Below are 20499 nucleotides of genomic sequence, written 5' to 3'. Positions count from 1 at the left end.
ATATGTTGCACTAACAGAACTACTAGTAGCTACTCTGCCATTATTTTGAGCTAAGTTATGTAATGGAAAGAAAAAGATGAGCAATATTATAAGAAAATAAGAAAAGGAAATTGCCATTTTGTTAAACAAATCAAGAACATAACTAACTAACTATATGCAAAAGAAAATTGTTAATTTATAGTGTGAATTGAGATGAACTATGAAGACTTCATAGTCAAGTCAACTACAACTTGTTGAGTTAGAAGTTTGTGTACTTTATTAGTTGGAGTTTATTAATGTAAGATAATAACAAAAATGGTCCTTTATATTTAGGAGTAGGTACAAAGTAGTCAGCTTGATATATTTTTGAGTAGTTTGGTCTCTTATTTTGATGTAAGCATCTAGTACCCCTTTTGACCAAATTTGCTACAATACGCTCCTACACTTTATGGGGGTTTTATTATCCCTGAATTTTAGCGTATTTTTGTTAATCTTTTTAGTTGACATGGCACGTGGCAGTCCTTCATGCGCGTCCTTCACGCAAGGTGCACATTAACACAAAATGGTGACAAAATTAAGCTAAAATAAAGTTCAGGGGTAATAGGATCCCCCATGAAGTTGAAGTGTGTCGTAGCAACTTTGTTCATAGTTCGGGGGTATTGGATGCTTATCTTTTTTATTTTTGACAAAAATGAACATTTTTATATTTGTTCCTAATAGTTATTAATTTTTTTATAATGCTGGTGCAATAAATACTTTCAGGTTCGATTCTTATTCTGACTCCGCATATAGCGAGAGGCAGAAGCTTAAGTACACGCGAATAAAGATTAATCGAGTAGTTATTAATACGCACAACTCCTTAAATTTGCTAGTAAATTTCATTTAAACGCTCAACTATTGACTTGTTCCCTAACCATATGATAAAGTATTTTTCATCAGACGCTTTCGATTTACATTCTTGGCAGTAAATTTCATTTAAACACTCAGACTATGACTTGCTCCCTAGACACATGATAAAGCAACTCATTACTAGATAAGTTAACCAACTACTTTATTTCACCATTCTCAAACATTTTCAACTAATACATAGCAGTTCTCTTAAGCATAAAACATCTTTTTTGATAAAACATTTCTCAGAAACATTTGGTAAAACTTATTTTCTCATTTGTATTTTTACAGATTAAACATGACTTTGATAGCATCACCACCACGAGCACTTGTTTCAAAAGCTTCTTCAACTTCCTTTTGAGAGAAGCCAAACCTGTGTGTGATCAATGGTTTCACATCAATCTTTCCACTTCTTAAGAACTCGAGACACAACGGCCACGTATTCTTGTAGCGAAATATGCCGATGACATCGACCTCCCTGAACCACAATTGTCGAAACATTAGTGTGACGCGGCAAAAGGGATACAGAAATGAACGAACCATAACTTCATTGTTAGCGAAAAATAACAAAAGTTTTAGGCAGGTAAACTATCAACAACGACATTCTCACAAGTCGAGTCTGGGAAAGGTAGAACGTATGCAGACCTTACCACTACCTTGTGGGGGTAGAGAGAACTTTTCCGATAGACCCCCGACTTACATGGGAAAACAATAATGATGAGCAATACCAATTAGAAAATGTAGAGAATTTCTAGTGCTTTCTATTTTTCTATTTTGTATAATTTTGGTCCAAGACGAACTAAAATAGAGTGATATGGTCAACGAAGATTCAGATAGCTGACGCTAACTTAAGAAGGTTTCATATCTATCTTTCCACTTCTTAAGACCTCAAGACACATAGGCCACATATTCTAGAATAGAAATATTCCGATGACATTGACCTCCTGATATGGTACCAAAAGAGATAAAGCAGATAAGGAAAACAATTCCCAATTTGGCTAGGGAGGAACAAAGCTTTGCTTTGAAGGGCCGAGAACTCACATTTCTAGAATTAAAGTTTTAGAGGGAAAAAGATCTATATAAACCTCTGTTGCTAAAGACTCTCGACAAAACATTGTCGCACTCATGCCAGATCCTTACAAAATGCACTGCTTGGAGGATCTGACACACACACCTGGAAGCACTTTGAAGAGTGTGAGCGTCATAGGTATAACTAATACGAATTAGTTGGGAATACATTTTAATGAGAAAATGCTTGTTTCCACCCTGAATTATACACGAAATTGCTGAGACACACCCGAACTTTAGGAGGGTCCTACTACCTCTGGACTAATGAAAACCATATTTTTAGCAACCTTAGTGCCTACGTGGCACATACGTATGACTACGTGGACCTTCAGTGTTGATTCACTGATGTGCCACGTAGGCACTAAGGTTGCAAAAAATACAGTTTTAAATAGTCCAGGGGATAATAGGACCCTCCTAAAATTCGGGTGTGTCACGTCAATTTCATGTATAGTTCAGGGTGGAAACAGAGCATTTTCCTTATTTTAATCAGGCTAGTACGTTTACTTTTAGATCATATGTTTTCTAATAGTCTGTTAGTCTTGTTTGAGATTTATATGTATGGTACTCATTATTGTACACTTCCTATAATACTGGTGTGTGATGAACTTAAATAAAGCGATATGATCAGTGAAGATTCATATAGTCAACTCCAACTTAGTTAGATTGATGCATAGTTGTTATTGTACCTTGCAGCAGCTGGAGTGAGAGGAACGGTCATCTCGTGATGTCCCATTCCCACCAAGCAAACTTTGCCGCCTGGACGAGTTGCACCAAGGGCAGTCGACATGGTTTTGTTAAAGCCAGCACAGTCAAAACTCACGTCGATTCCAACTCCCATCGCTTTCTGAATGTTCTGTATATCCGTAGCTACATCCTGTTCAAAAGTACCAGTTAGCGAAGTGGAAAGAAAACCGGCAACATCTTCAACTTTGATGTTTGTGTATTCACGGATTAACTTCTCGTAATGGTCACTGAACTTTACTCACTATATCAGTAAAGTTACGATACTACTTTGTCACATTAAAGCAACTAAACTTTACTACTATAATGGTAAAGTTTCCAATTATTTTACTGTTATAGTTTGTAACTGTCGGTTAAGTTATTTTAATCAGACAAAATAGTTTTGTGACTGTTGTTATAACGAATAAAGTCAGTTATCATGCATGAAAGAAACTATATATTCGGTCTCGAGAGTGCACAAGAAACATGGGAGATTAACTGCAAGAACTTTGAAATTTGGATCCTGACCTGAATATTAGTTGAAACTTTGACGATGTCATCTGCTCCTAACTTCTTTGCGACAGAAAGACGATAGTCATCTACATCCACAATAACAATTCTTGGGGTGCCAAAAGCACGAGCAGCAAGCAGTGTGACAAGTCCAATTGGTCCAGCTCCCAGCACTAATATATTTGTCTCGGGACCAACATTTGCACGCCGACAGGCATGAACACCAACACTAAGTGGCTCACACATTGCTCCCTCCTCTAAACTTATATTATCGGGGAGCTTGAAACATAGATCTGCAGGATGGACTACCTGTTGGTGAACGAAAAGAGATCAGTGTTTAAGCTTTTATCAACGTCGAAATTTATTACCACTCCGTAAGCCCTGCATTCTGCACAATGCCTCTGTACATAATTTTATGTGACCTCACGTACAATAAGCCTATGGCAAATTTGAGTACACTAACGATTATATTCGGAGGGACAAACGAGCTCAATATCAATTCTATTATTTATGTAATCTATTGAAGTTCAATAGGTACTAGATTTAAAAACTACTCACATTTTTATTCCAACTTCTAACCTAACTAAACCAACAAAGAACGATTAGGTCACGTGACTATGCCATGAGTGCCTTCTTATTAAATGTGAAATCAACGTGACATGTGGAAAATTGATAGAAGTAGGTAAGGTTTGTACCTGATTCGCGAGAGAACCATGAACAGGAGGAGTAGCGAAGAACTTCATCTCAGGGCAGAGATTATATCGCCCTTCTTTGCAAAGATCACATCTCCAGCAACTAATTCCGGGTTCTAGTGCTACACGATCTCCAGGAACCAACGTCTTGACTTCACCACCAACTTCTTCTATGATCCCGGCACATTCATGACCAATCACCATTGGCTCTTTAACCACAAAATCCGCACATCTCAAGGTCTTAAGTTCAAAAATTTATTTCCAATTAGAAGCTTAACTGATGTTTCTCAAGTTTGAGACTACTATAAGTTTTTATTGTATAAGGAAGACATGAATTCATCGAGTATAGGACCAAATTGATGCTCAAAGAAAATAGATTCCATAATGTATCTAAAGCCTAAAAGTTCAGAAATAGGCTCTAGTTCATTTACGTACTCTAATTTACACCAAACACTCAACAGATGCACACCTTAAATTTCAGACGCAAAATTGTGGTTGCTTTGCTCTCAAAACTTCTGTAGTCTCTCTAACCAGACAATGTACAATGTGGCCCAAGAAAATGTAACAGAACTTCACTCGCGTTGCAAGCACACTTCATTTTTCTTACCAAACAGCTACGCTACTAGGACTCTTCAAAAATGTCGTTAGGTGCATGTAGAATCCTCCAACGATACCAACACAAGTGCAAAGCATTTTTGGAGAGTCCGAGCAACATAACAAACATGTATATAATATAGCTATTGGGCATTTCACATTAACCTTTCAAAACGCAATACAACATTCTAAAAGGATTGATGGTAATCATACCAATACCAGAAGCATAATAGCGTTAGGATCCATATAACATAATTTTTTACATTTGAACAATAGGAGTACCAACAAGTTTGTTTCTTTCATTCTTTTTACATGCTTGGGTAGGCCTCTATACACAATAATAATCATCGTAGAGTCAATGGAAACATAACCAAAGTATAGGCCACACAACACTCACCGAACCTAAATACTAACAAGAGTTATATACCATAAAGACGGGCGGACCTACATGCATTTTTTTGGTGCTCCAGCACTCGTTAAATCCGACGCAGACTAGGTATAATTATATAAAAAAGGTATAAAAATTAGTATAAGCTTCAAAAAAGAACCCAGGAAACCAAGAAGATAGTTGGGTGCTTTGGATTTCATGCGGAACCTTAACGCTTTGAGCGTCAATATGTGTGTTCGAACCTCACGAGCACTCCCAACCCCTAAATCGAGCTATCAAAATAGTGAACCAGAAGGAAGATTTTACCTTGAGGTAGTGAACATCACTTCCACAAATACCAACAGCCTTCATCCTAACTCTAACATCATGGGGTCCTATGAAGTAACAATGTTAGTCACTGTGTTCTTAACCACAATTCAAATGTAAATAATAATGCTTAAATTTAGAAAAAAACACTACTTACTATATAGTAATTAATGTTCGATCAAGCTTTTAAACGTGCTTTTTAAATATATTTTTCTCAAAAGTGCTTTTTAAAAAAGCGTTCTTTTTTCTTTTTCTGAGATAAACATCTAGTACCCTGAATTATCATCCAAGTTGCTACGACACACCCCCAAGGTGTTATTATCCCTAAACTCAATGTTAAGGTATTTTTATCAATCTTTTATGCTGATGTGACACCTTGTGTGAAGTTAAACACCTGAGGCTCGTGAAAGACTGTCATGTGTCACGTCAGCTAAAGAGGTTCAACAAAAATACACTAAAATTTAGTTCGGGTAATAGGAAACCGTGAAGTTGGAGTGCGTAGTAGCAAATATGATCTTAAGGGTTACTAGGTCATGTGCTACGTCAGCTAAAAAAGTTCAACAGAAATACACTATAATTTAGTTCGGAGTAGTAGGAGCTGTGAAGTTGGAGTGCCTAGTAGAAAATTTGATCTTAGGGGTTACTAGATGCTTTATCTCTTTTTTTAAAAAAAAAAAAAAAAAAACTAATGTTTTTTAACTTCTGAAAAACTGTTTATGCTACTCCACATACACAATTATTTTCTCATATTACAACATATATAAGTTCAAGAAACAGTAGAAAAATGCAAAAAAAAAACATAATAATAAAAGTAAAAAAGAAATACCCAAAGCAGGGAGATTGAAAGGCTGAATCTTGAGGGTGTTAACACCAAGAAGCCAAGCAGCCATGTTTTCATCACTTCCTCCTTTACCCATTATTACTCAAACAATGGTAAATCAAAGATTTTCAATATTTAATTTTAATGGAAATTTTTTTTGTTGATTTTTAATTTTTGGGTGAATTTATATTTGTGAAGATTAATGAATGATTATACAATTTGGGTGTGGAGTGGACTCTTTTTTTTTTTTTTTTTTGTGGATAGGAAGGAAAATACAGATTGTGCAAATCAATACTGTGGGGGCATTATTATTAAAATGGTTTGTTTTGATAATGGTTTTGTGTTTTACTTTAAGTCATTTTTTGCAATCGATGCCACCCAAGTTATGTTGAAAGTGACTTTTTTGGGGTTGTTTTGGCTATGAGCATTTTTAAATTTTTTGGAAAAAAATTATTTTATATTATTATATTTCAATAAAAATAATAGTGCATGATCATAAAAATTTTAAATATAATTTAAAATTATATTTGAGAAAAATGTATTTTTATTTTTTTTACTTTTACTTCTTTCATATTCAATTTATATTCATGCGCAAATACAAATCCAAACTTCAATTGTAATTCCAACTCTATAAAATATGATTTTGATGACCAAACACCTACTGATACTCCCTTTATTCATCTTTACTCGTTCATTGATTAAAAAATTTGTCCATTTTGTTCTTAAGGGATCGTTTGATTGAAAAACAAGTTATTCCGAAAATTATAAATCCCAAGATTAGCTATTATTATGAGATTAGTTATCGCTTCCTCAAGGAGTGATAAGAAAACACTATATCCCGAGATAACTAATCCCAAAATGAGTTATTACATATATTTTGTCCCAACTACATATGAAACAAGCTCCTCTTCTAAATTAATTTCGAAATTAATTATCCTTATCTCACGACTTCTTAATATTAAATATCATTTATTATTTATTATATTTTTTTAAAAATTAAATTTATTGCTAGTAAATCTCTCTCTCTATATATATATATAAATGAAATACGAGACTGCTGACGATGCATGTCTCTAAGGTCAGTATGTCTTTTTTCCTGTTTTTCGACCTTTTATTCCTTTTAATTTTTTTTTTAAATCCCACCCATTAATTTTCCTTAATAAAATCCATTAATTACCCTTTATTAAGCAGTTTTCAAAACTCCGAATCTTTCCTTTTCCTTCCCCATTACTATTAACCTTCTTCTTAAAAATACAATAATCAAATCATGGTCCCACAATCTTATCTTACTCTTAGAGAAAAACAAAATTATTTAGCAAAGGAGAAGAATTCAACTCATCATATGTGCTATTTCAAATAAAAAACTTAAAAGATTTCAATTTTAAGAAGGCATGAAACTTCATGTTTTCTTAAGTTTTTCTTTCATGTGTATTTGTATTAGTGTTTCTCTTGCATTTATTATTCTTATTATTCTATATTTTTTTTGTATTTCAGGCCTTACGTTGCTGGTAATTGTGCCTTTAGATGAGCGATTCTTCTTTTACATTATTCTTATTCGTAAGATATGTATACTCATATCCTCATGCCTTCATGATTTTCAGTTGTTCATGTGCATATATTGTTTTGCTTATTTCTCTTAGGTCGTGTAATATTTGTTACCTCTTCTCCATTTTTGTATTGTTTAACAATTTAACGTTGTGTATTGTTGTGCATAAAAGAAAAGCAATATACAATTATGACAGGCGAACCGAAACTTTAAAAGTTTTCCATGTTTTTTCGCGATTGAACACATTGAGATTCTTTTTTTTTTTTTAATTTTTCATCGGGTATTCGGTACCCGCATTTGAGCCTTACTAATTCGAATTCGCACCGCGTAGATCTTTCTTTTTAAGTTGAGGGTAGGTCTGCCTGAAATCAGCCTTTCTACCACACAAAGTAGGGCTTGGTCTATATATGTTTTACTTTTTTCTATTTTCACTTGTGAGATTACATTGTGTATGTGATGGTTATATTGAGCTAATTGAATTAAATAGATGAGTGAAGTGACATTTATCTTTTCTTGATATTAAATTGAAATACAATTAAGTAATTTATTTGTCAGAATATATTTGGAACATCTCCTGAGCCGGGATCTATCTGAAACAACCTCTCTATTTTGTGTGAGGTAATGGTATGAATTACGTATACTTTACACTTCCCAAATCTCTTTGTTGGAGTACACTATATTGTTGTTCTTTCTGTTGTATATTTAGAACGTCGAGCAATAGATATTTATCAATATTATTGTGCAAGAGATGTACTCTTTTAATTATTATACCAAAAAGTATTTAATAAGAAGGTTTTGATTAGTGGGCATTTTAAAAATCAGATAACATAAAAAGCTTTCCTTTTTTCTTCTTTTAGCAAATCATCCTTTTGACAAATTGAAGAGAGAAAAGAGTTTTATATTTGTCTTCGATTTGTTTATTTGAAAGAAAGAGGTGATTTTAATTTTCTCTATTTTTTATTTGAGAACTTGATCTATAATCACATTTGAGAGTGGTGCATTTTTACGAATTAGTTGTTGGAGCAGATATTGTAGAAAAAAGCTATTACATTAAAAAACACATTCAAAAAGAGGGGCATGAGTTATGCTTCTACTACTTGCCTTATAAGTAATCGTACAATAATCAATGCAAATTACTATATGACTTTTGTTCTATGAAAATGTTGAAGTGTTTAGAGCTATTTTGCGTTATGCCTTCAATATAATCAGTAAACGTGATTGTGAGGCATTGAAATTGAAAGCTGAACTCGTAGAACTTGCGTGCACCGTAGAAAATATGATTTACTCAATATCAAGAAAAACTTTTCTCACAAAAATTCAGAAATTGACTCAATATCAAGATTTTTTTTTTTGCAGAAATGCAGAGGAACGAATCAGTCTTTGTGGGAACTAAATTTCCTGTTGAAGCAAACAGTAATACATTGATTCTACCATGAAAGATTAAATGGCAACAAGGACAAGGTATAACAACATCCAAGGTTCGAAAAATGTAATTTATGTCTTGCTTATCTATTTCTACATGTTCTAGGGCTCGAGAATTTGATGGATGATCATGAAAACGAATTTGAGATGATGCAAGATCAACTTGGTCAAAGAGAAAGAGAGCTATAAGTTGTCTCTATTTTATAGACGGGAGGCATCGACAAGACAATTTTAACAAACAAAATCTATCGTGATCCCTTAATAATTCGGTATAACTTTGATATTCCTATAAAAGTGTTACTGTTTCACAAAAGTATTACGTAAAATGTACTCATAGGCTTTCTTTCTTCCATAAGTGATGAACCTTGTGATAAGCTTCGTGACGGATAACTAGCAGACATCAAAAACTTCTAAAAGGCAAGAGATAATTGATAGTCATTGTGATGTATGGACTACATGAGTTTTAAATGATATAAAATAATATTTCTTAGTTTGTAATAAAGTTGAATATCCTTGACTGCATGAAATGTGAAAATGGCTAAATATACTTAAGAAATCAATTGTTTTAAAGTGCAGTGGATCGCAGCAGTGGGTTGCTGCTGAGAATTATTGAGATTAAGTTTATCAAATTATTATTATGGTCGCATATGAGTTTCTTTTGTAAGCTAATATTATTGCTTAATATTTAAAAGAGAGGAAAGAAAGATTTGACATTTTAAAAAATAGAGTAAGAAAGAAAAATATTTAATTAAAGAAGATAAAAGAGGAAAAAGGTATAATTTCAGAAGTTACATTAAGTATTCTAGAAATTCAATATATTTGGATTTAAAGTCTAAACTTTTTTTTTTTCTCGCAGAGTGATTTTTTAGCACTTCTGATATTTATATATGAGAAAGTATTAGTTAAAGGGTTATCGAAATGAATTATTATTACACGTGAAGCGCGAATATGTTACCTAGTTTAGGATAATTATGAGGAAGGTGTGGGAGGGAGTGAAGACTATGAAAAGGGTTTAAAGGTGCTGAACACTAGAGAATTCAAAAGGTTTGAAGGTACAACCATTTTTTTTAAATAACGACGGTGTTCAATTCAATTTTTGCGCATCTCAATTAATTTTATGAATACCTGTTATCTTTGACGAGGAACAAATATCAGGTAATTTTATCCATCAATCATAGTTATACAAATATCTAACCGTGCATGTGGCCCTCCGAGATCATCAATAACCTACATGTAAAAAGAATGTTTCAAGTATTATTTATCATTTTCTCTATTGAGGATAGAATTACATACTACCTGAAATCTTGATTCAATTCGTAAAGATACGATGTTCATAAAAAGCTTATCTTCAAAATCACAAAATAGAAGGCAACTTATGGTTATTAGTGGTGCAATGACGACGCCGGGCCGGCCTATTCCTTGTTTGACTCTCAAAATGATAAGACTATCTTTTGATCATGAGCTCTACCGGATACTTGTAGAAAAATAGACTCTCAATCTAATTTAATATCGTCAAATTTAGATCATAGATATGAATTATTCAAGACCTTAAAAGGAGATAACGGCTTATTTCATTCAATTAATATGGTACAATCTAACACCTCATCATTGGACGCACTGGTCTAATTAACTGAAACGTGAATAACATAACATACGGTCTGACATTGGGTAAACCACAAATATAGGGATGTAGACCTAGCTTTGACATACTATGTGAAGAAAAATAGATTTAGGCACCTTAACCAATATGAGAAAATCTAACAAATATTGGGTTAACTTATCCTAAAAGAAGCATCAGTGAATGATCTCGCGGTTTGAATTTGTGGTTGATAACTCACAAATGAAAATAATTTTATCATTACTTTAAGATTGCCCTTGAAAAAAAAAATTAGAATTAGAAATAGAAATAGGCTCGGCGTCCCCCATTGCACCACCAAGAACTATGTTGCAAAACATTAATTTTTTTATTTTTTTTTTAAAAGAAGATCTAAATAATATCTTGAATGAAGAAGTTACTGATGATTTTAACTCAAGAACTCTTTGCCTTTATATAGGAAAATTTTGCTGCATATTTTTTTTATTTTTATTTTTTCTAAATATATAGTACACGATTTTTTTTAATTAGTATTTCTCACTACGCTTGGAATTTCTTATCGTCAAGTTGGCAAATGATTCTATTTGAGCGATGCATATGTTTTCTTGTTATTCTTTTCCTTTGAATAATATACACATGCAATATGACATACAAATTTAGCTTATATACATTGATAGTGTAAACAAATATATCGTTTTATATGTAGTTTTATGTACTATAATAAGTCCGTCGACAGGCCTTTAGAATCAACATTTTTTACTTTTAAGTGATCAAATATAATAATGCGAAAAATCTTTATTTTATTGGTTGGATAAACACTTAAATGTCGTTATGCGCATTCAATTTTTACATTATTAATGTAATACATATATACATATGCCTTTACAACTAGCACTCTTATCACTAAATCATAATTAATCAATACACATTCTCACCTTAGATTTTGTCTTAACTATGGTAAATTAGTATGATATGATTGTAAATATTACTGTAGATTCACATTTAAGTTTTTTCAAACTACAACCAGACAGCTAAAAACAACTAGTTCACCTTATCACCTAATTGCAACTTTTGTTGTGGTTTTTTCCTTTTTGAGATGTTTAACTATACAATAAGCAAATTGATTTAACTATTTTAAATTCACATCTAAGTATATTAACGAGTAAAGTGTTCTTTATGAGAAGATTTTTTATACCTAGTATTTAAATTCATGGCATTTAATTAAGGCGTAATACATAAGCAATGGCCTCATTTAATATCTATGTCCTCCAATTTTGGACGTATATAAGTAGATACACACGTTCTAACATGGTATCTATGGGGCAATCTCATGCTGATTGTCACGTTGATGCCACGTAGGACGTGTGTGTCTACTTGTTCAACTTTATACAAGTTTAAGCGTTTACTCGTGTACATCCAAGGGCGGGGGCGGACCTAGGTGTTTTTTTGTGGTGCTCTAGCTCCCATTAAATCTGATGCAGACAAAGTATTACTATATAAGAAATATATAAAGACTGTATAAAAGTAAAAAAAAAAAAACCTAGAAAGCCAATAATATAATTAGGTGCTTTGATTTCCAGCGGAACCTTAAAGCTTTGAGCATCATTATATGTTCAAACCTCCCTAAACCACCCACGACCCTAAAAATCTGGATCCGTCACTATGCACATCCAAAATTGAAGAATATTAATGTCAGCTAAAAACTAAGTTAAAGAACATATTGATATATTATCCCTTTAAGTAAAGTTTGAAATCATGATATATGATTGATTTTATCTTGAGGGCATAATATAATGTGATCATATAGTTCACTTTTAATTTGGGACTTGATTCTTCCTCACATGAATGTGATTCCTCTTTATAAAATAGTGGGAAAAAGGTTGTGTTCCTTAACTTGTTGTCAGTCCTTATCAAAAAAGGAATTTTCTTTCTATTAAATATTCTCCATATATAAAATATTGTTTGTTGTTTTGTTACGAAAGAGAGAAATTCTGACAGATATTCTTAACTAAGTTTAAGTTATATATATGAGAAAATGGTGAAATGTCCTCCGACCTATTATTAGATTTTTAACTATATATTTAAACTTTATGGAGGTTCTGTTATCCTTCGTAAAATGAAATTAATATACCCCTAAATGCTGACATGGCATAGAAAGTGGAGAAAATTGAAGGAAAGGTCTTTTAAGTCTTGAATGAAGGATTGGTGACATTGATCAATTTAAAGGGTCAAACATAAGTAGGAAACTTGATTAAGTTAATTGTGGACTTGATTAATATTTTTAAAACTTTCTAATCTTTTCAAAAATATAAATCAACTCACACCCCTCTCCTCTAAATCAACTGTCTCTCTCCTCTCGAGAGAGAGACAGTCTCTCAACTCTCTCCCAACCAACAGTTCTACAAAATTTCTCTCTTCAAGCTCCGGCGATAAATAGCTGGGCGAGTTCCTTTTCGACTTTCAACCGTCAATCGACATGAAGAAATAGAGGAACTTGAGTCAACTTCTCCAGTAACAACAACTTCGAGTTCTTCGTCGTCCCATTTCTTCTTTCACAGGTAAAAAATTATGACTTAAGCCAACTTCTCTTCTAGTATTGGTTAACAATTTTAATAATTCTTGCTTAAATTTGAAACGTGGACTGAATAAAATCCTAATTTCTAACATTTCTTCTCTACTCTTTTCGGTGTGAAATATAATTTTTTGTTATTATTGTAGTTCTTATTGTCGAACTATTGATTCGATTTGTTGGTGATTTTTTATCACCGTTGATGTTTTTAGTGTGCGTATGTTATGTTGGTGTTGCTAGATTGATTTGTTGTTTTTCTTGAAAAAAATGGTGATGCAACAGATCAACCATCTGATACAACAGATTAACCATCTAACGCAACAGATTAACCATCTGTTCCAACAGCTGAAACATTTGATGCAACAAATTAAACATCTACTGCAACATATGAATAGAACACATCATTCATCAGTTGTGACAAACGACTCTTTTGTTTGGAAGAAATTTAAACAATATTGATCCAACAAATAACTCATTTGGCAACAGATGAGTGATCTGTTTCAACAGATGTGTGGCCTATTTTTATTATTTCCAATGGATTACTCATCTGCTACAACAGGTTGCTTATATATTGCAATAGATATCCTACCTGGTGCAACATATGAGTGATCTATTTTTATTATTTTCAACGGATTACTCATCCGCTGCAACAGATTAGTTATATGCTATAACAGATAACCTACCTAGTGAAATAGATGAGTAATCTGTTTTTATTGTTTCCAATGGATTACTCATCTACTGCAACAAGTTGGTTATATGCCACAATAGATATCCTACAACAGATGAGTAATCTATTATAATTATTTTCTATAAATTACTCATCTATTGCAACAGGTTGGTTATATGTTGCAACAGATAACATTTCTGGTGCAATAGATGAGTGATCTGTTTTTATTATTTCCAACGAATTACTCATCCGTTGCAACAAGTGGTTATATGTTGCAACAAATAACCTTTCTGGTGCAACAGATGAGTGATCTGTTTTTATTATTTTCAACTGTTTACTCATCCGTTGCAACAGGTCGGTTATATGTTACTACAGATAACATACCTGGTGCAACAATGTGGTCTATTGGAACTGTTATTTTACTGTTGTGCATGTTATATTTGCTGTTATTCTTTTTAACGATGCATTAATCAATTATAATCTATTTTATGTTCCTATTAATTTAAGATTACATGGCTCCCAAAAGAAAAGAAATCGAATCAATTCCAAGTAAAGGAACAAGTGAAGCAGCTAGGCTATATCCACTACTCTATGAGCTTGCTTTATAAGAGTTATCTTAACCAGGAGTATAAGATAATGAACATGGGGATGAGAAATGTTTCAAAAGAGATGATCCAAATGCTAATAGCCCTTCCGCCGAAGATTTGATCAAAAGCTTCAGCATTAATCGTTATCCTGTGAGAATGCAGTGCGATGGTGTCATAGATTTAATGGGTGATTTCGCGGTTAAGTCAGTCATAGAAAAATCTTTCAACGCCTTCAGAAAAATACTTCAAGAACAAAAATTGGATTCTTATTTCAGGGAAAGCTGCTTTGGGCAATATCTTGATTTTTCGGAGGACAACAATGTTTGTTTCCAAATGAGAATGGTATATGATCTTCTCAAGCGTAGGTTTATGTATAAAAATAAAGATAAGATGGATGAGGTGTGGATAAATTATCGTGGCATGCCTGTTTATTTTGGTTAAAAGGAATTTGCCATAGTTACTGGACTAAATTATTATCCTTTTTCTCCTTCTCAAGTTATACCTACTCTAACCCCAAAAAAAGCGTCCCGCACACTCAAAAAAGGCAAAGGCAAGTCGAGTGATTGTGATGACATGGAAGCTTCAAAAATAAAAAATTGATAAAAACGTTAAAAGGCAAAAAAACTTTCAAAGAAGCACAAACAATCATTGTGCTTGGTTTGGTTTATACATAATATTCTTTGGGCGATAGACGTTAACAACAACATAAGCCTCGATTTAATAAATCTCTCCAAGGATCTTGAGGCATTTAACATCTATCCTTGGGGTTATAAAAGCTTTAAAATGACTGTCAAATATTTATTGACTTCGTTAACGCCAAAGACAGTCAACTTATATGGCTTTCCATGGGCTTTCATGGTAAATATTTATTTTATTATGATATGATTTATTTTTTTATTCAATATTGCTTTTGATTTATTGTCGTTATATTATAAGCTCTGGCATTTGAGGTCATTCATTATTTGAGACAACAAGTGAACTACCAGGAAGAAGTTTCTTGTCCAAGAATCCTGAGATGGTTGTCGGCCAAAACTGATAAAAATATAAAAGTTCTTGATCTTTTCAATCCCTCGAAGGAAGCAGTAAGTCTAATTCTAATCAAGTTTTTGTTTTAATTAATGATTATTTTAAATAATTTCATCATCATTCTAATATATGTACTGATTTATTTTAGATTTTCCATTCGTGGCTTATTTCGACTAATCGAGAGTTGAAGATGTCATTTTTTCTTACTTTACGGTTTGTACAAACTTTACCGGATCCTAAGGTCATTGATAGAATAAAAATGAAATTGTTTGGAGCAACAACCATCACAAAAAAAAAAAAATTTGAAGGGTGACCTTATTGTTGTTAATGATGATAGTGGTAGTGGTAGTGGTGCTGCTGTTGGGGATAATGATGTTGTTCTTACAGTTTTTGAAACAACAAACCATTATGATTATGATCATACTAGTTATTCAAATTTTGTTACTTCTAGCGAATGTTGTACATGCAAATGTCAAGACTACAAGGCGAAACATGATGGAGTGATTAATGTTATTAATACACTAACTACTTCTTTAAAGGAAATGACATCTAAGAGGGGTGTCATTCCATCAAAGAGGATTTCATATTCATACACTCCACTAGAGATAAAAGTGGATAAGAGAAGAAGGAAAGATATTTCCAGGGCACCATCAAGCATCGAAAAAAGTAAAATTACAACTCCTCTATCTTTGTCTTGCACCGCTGTTTAATGTACACGGGCCACAGAAGAGCAGCATATGCTGAAGAAGGTGAATGTATATAATTTGTTCCAACAAACAAACAGGTACATATCTGTTTCAACAGATGATATATTTGCTGAAAATTATCAAACAGATATATACAACTGTTGTCTAACCTATTGCTTCAAATGTGTTATCTATTGCAACATATGTCCGTCTGTTTCAGCAAATCAAATAGGTTTTCGTACTGTTTTAATCTATACCAATAGATGAGTCTTATGTTGCAACAGATGGGTCATATGTTCGAAATTATCATACCGCACTATTTTACTTGTTCGAATTTATCCCAGCAGATGATTTATCTGTTGCAACATAAGACTTATATGTTGCAATAGATAGACAATCTGTTGTATATCTATAATTAGCATTGAGAATTCTAGCTTTTTAGGTGGATGTCACAGTAGAAGCTACTACTGAAGAGCATAATATTACAGTTGATAATCCATCAACTGCGTCTAAAGAAGAAGAAAAAGTAGAGCATATAAGTTCGAGAGAACGGAAGAATTACCCATTTGAAGGGCTTAAAATCTCGGACGAGGATCTAAAAAAATTAACAAAGTTGATCAACGACTATTCAGAATGGATTGCCGGTAGGCTATTAAAGCATCATGTTGGCAGGTACATAAATCAATTTTAAAGATATTGATTTATACAATTCTTGTTGTAAAAATAGGACATGAACACATATAAATCATCACGTAGAAAACAAAATGACGAATACTACAAAATAAACTAATTGAGTCTTGGTTTTGATATATTCGACTTTGTTGTTGCACATTCTAGAACCAAGAATTGGTTCTATTTGATGTCACATCCCCAAACTTGCTAGAATAATGAGGTATAAATGTTATACATATTACTATTAATTAATATTTTATTTAATTGCATCTGTGTATTAATTTTTCATCACGTAATCTGAAATGTTTAATAATATGTACAGCACATCGATGTCATTTTTTACTACCTCCAAAAAAAGGCCAAGTTGCAAACACAAGAACAATACAAATACACGATAGACAATTATTTGTACAAAGTTTACATCAATAATGCCTACGATAGGTATTGTCAACAACAGTCAAAAGTTTTTTGAAATGAGGAATGCTTAATCAACATCATCAAAGGCTTTAGCGTTCCAGCTGGCTTACCTTGGCATTTGGTCGACGAAGTGTACATCCCAATCAATTGTGGTAATGAATTCCATTGAGTGTTGGCTGTCGTCGTTCTAAAAGAGAGGAGCATCCGAGTTTATGACTTGATATCACAAAGAAGACATTCTGGGCCGTCGTATGAGTACAAAAGCTAGGGAAAATATTGTCTACTTACCTTGATATAAGTGGCTTTTTGGACCAAAAGGTTCGTACTGATTAGTCGACGATTGAAGCATACCGGGATAAAATGGGTAATCCATTTGATGTATAATATGTTGAAAGAATTGCTCAACAAACCATTGGTAGCCTGTAAGTATAAGTATCATGATTTAGTTTCATTTCATAAATTTCACAACGCTTATATGAACTGCAAGATATGGATTATCTATTTTTTTAAAATAAAGAGATTGCGGTCTTTTTGTTGCCGCTTACGCCGAGTATTTGAGCGATGGATTACAAGTACCAAATAATGGACTTGATACCAGATTACTCCGCAAAAGATATGCTGCTCTCTTATGAAAATATGGAGAAGCGAAAGCTCAGAAACTGTACGCAAACGACATTAAAGATCCACGACGATCAAAGTTGAATTATGTAGCACCGAATGAAGAACAAATTGTCCATATTGAGTAGATATTTATAGCTTGAGTCTGTCAATGTAATAAGCTATTCTCCTTAGTTAACTTATTGATTTATTTGTAGAGTAGATCATTTGTACCCATAATAATTTTTTTACATTTCACTTATTTGTTAAGTTATTTCATGTAATTTCTAAAGGCTTTGATTTATTTTATGCTGTCTATGAATATAATTTAATCCTTAGTTTTGAAATTGTTAATTGAAATGGAATACTAGAGTCAAATATCGCAACAAATAATACATCTGCTACAACAGACGACATATCTTATCAAATAGATTTAGGCATATGTTGCAATATGTAGGTCATCTGCTGAAAATTATATAACAGGTCTTCCTACTTTTTTGATTTGTTTCAATAGATTACCTATCAGTTGCAACAGATAGATTATATATTATAACGAATTGTATATCTGTTGCGACAGACAAACAGAAATATCTACATAATACAACAGATGACCAACCTATTGCAACAGATAATCAATCTGTCACAATAAGTATGATATGTGTTACAACAGATAAACAATCTGTTGCATTATAAAAATTTAGCTTTCGTCAGACATAAAAAATAGTCACTACAATGTAAAGTGAACAAAGTGGCTTGAAATAAAAAATTATTATCATGTTCGTCTCTATCTTTGTTAATATTCTTATTTATATATGGCTCCAACCATTTAGTTAGTACCCCATAAGCTCAGACCTATTGAATATTTTTCACAATAGCGTCGCACATATCGGCCATTTCTGTGCCGGTCAGTAAACACTCGATGTATGCAAGCGAGTACGGCCTGCACATGGCACCGATTTTAATTTTTTGAAGATGGATATTCTTATTTCGACCTTCAAAATCCCATGATTTCTTCTTCAAGACCTCCGTTGGCAAATGATCCATCAGTTTACTCTGCGTCAATAACTTGGGGAACAACTTCAAGAGTGGCTTAAAATTTTTGACTTCCACGTTCATGACTGCAAGAATTCTCTTTGCCTTGGTCCAGCTCTTGTCGTGTGGATATGGCTTCATACCTCTAACATAGTTAATCATATATTTATCCTATTTGAATGCAGAAACTAACTGATTAATTCCCCGGCCACCAGAACTATCTTTCCTATGGAGACTATCATACCTACTCTTGAAATTGTTGTAGAAGTTGAGGTCCATTATTCTATCGGCAATATCATAAGCATCCAGGTACACTAATTGTCTGCCCCTCATAAAGCAGAGAATTTTATCAACATACTGTGGTATAAGAAGATAATTTTTAAATAGGTTAGTAATTGTAAAGAAGAAAAACACAGAATAAAGATTCTGTTGCAGAGGGTTCTCTGAATTAGTTCACAGATTACCCAGCTAACGCAACTTATGCAATAGATGTGTATTATGTTTCAACAGAATACCCAACTGTTGTAATAGATTACACATCTGTTGCGCAGCACCTTCTTCATGGATTAGATAGGAAGTCTAGGTTATCAAAAGTAAACTTACATTGTCCACGTACCATTCACACATATTTGTCATACTCATGAAGTCTTGGGCAGCAAATAAATACATGGTGTATTCTTGTGGAGGTTTTATCTCGTTAGTCATTATTTTTTACAATTTCTTCTTCTCCTAGTCGTCAAGTGCCGTATATATGTCCACCTTATTCAACGACCCCTGAACTTCAATAACTCTTGGAGCGGAAGGAGTTGCAATATTTTTTGTTTTCAGAATAGAGAGCATTTGACAAATGTCTTTTCTCTTCCTCCTAACTACCACTGTAGGAGTGTATGGCTCCCTCACCTTTTTAGGTAGTATGACACTCCTCTTGGATTTCAACTCCTTGGCAGCTTCAGTAATAGCCTCTAGTTTTTAAAGGAGTTTATCCTCTCTGTCCTTGAACACTTTACATTTGCAAAGAGAACATGAGGGTGAAGAGGGGTGAGAGGGACCTATGCAAGGGATGTTTTCAAACGTATTTATTTTTTCCTGAGCACGAACTTACTCATAATCATGCCTGGAAGCAGCAGCAATATCAGGATGGATGCTACCATCATCAACAACTCCACCAGCAATACCCCCAGAAGAAGCACTCGGATCTGTTGCAGTAGGTTGGTCATGAAGAGCTTCAACATTAGGCTGACCTTGCCTAACTGCTCTTCTTATTGTTGTTGCTTCAACTAATTCCTTCTTTATTAACTCCACCGTTGGGTATGTTATTGTATCAACAAGACCTAGAGTAATAAAAGAAGTCATCCCCAACTCCTGCTGAGTAGGAACGATCTAAGGATGCACAACTTTTAAAAAGACAGAAGACATTTAAATCATATAATAATAATTTGTATTCAGTTGGGTTACATGTTAACACAGACAACTTATGCAACAGATGATCTATCTGCCGCAACAACTGATTTGTATGTTGCAATAGATTGATAATATATTACATCAGATTATCCATTTGTTGCATAATTTGCAGTAAATGGGTAATCTATTGAGTCGAGTTCAGGGAACCAGAGCAACAGATGGTTAATCTGTTGTGAAATATAGATCATCTGTCGCAACAGATTACCCATCTGTTGCATCAGTTGTAGTTGACAGGTAATCTGTTGCAACAGATGACTC

The 20499-nt window shown here is 33.3% G+C and overlaps 1 protein-coding gene across 1 annotated transcript; it reads right to left on the bottom strand.

Annotated features, from left to right (window-relative positions):
* Positions 1–1013: 1013 nt before the first annotated feature.
* LOC107874232 (sorbitol dehydrogenase) lies at positions 1014–6317 on the bottom strand. The gene is made up of 6 exons (XM_016721074.2): positions 5972–6317; positions 5146–5213; positions 3861–4097; positions 3184–3474; positions 2622–2809; positions 1014–1345 (listed from the first exon to the last, which is right to left on the bottom strand). The coding sequence occupies exons 1-6, from the start codon at positions 6060–6062 to the stop codon at positions 1153–1155; spliced, it is 1068 nt and encodes a 355-aa protein (XP_016576560.1). The 5' UTR covers positions 6063–6317; the 3' UTR covers positions 1014–1152.
* Between the last annotated feature and the right edge of the window lie 14182 nt (positions 6318–20499).

Source organism: Capsicum annuum, chromosome 1 (genome assembly GCF_002878395.1).
Source record: "Capsicum annuum cultivar UCD-10X-F1 chromosome 1, UCD10Xv1.1, whole genome shotgun sequence".
NCBI classification, from domain to species: Eukaryota; Viridiplantae; Streptophyta; class Magnoliopsida; order Solanales; family Solanaceae; genus Capsicum; species Capsicum annuum.
This window is presented reverse-complemented; position numbering and strand designations above follow the sequence as displayed.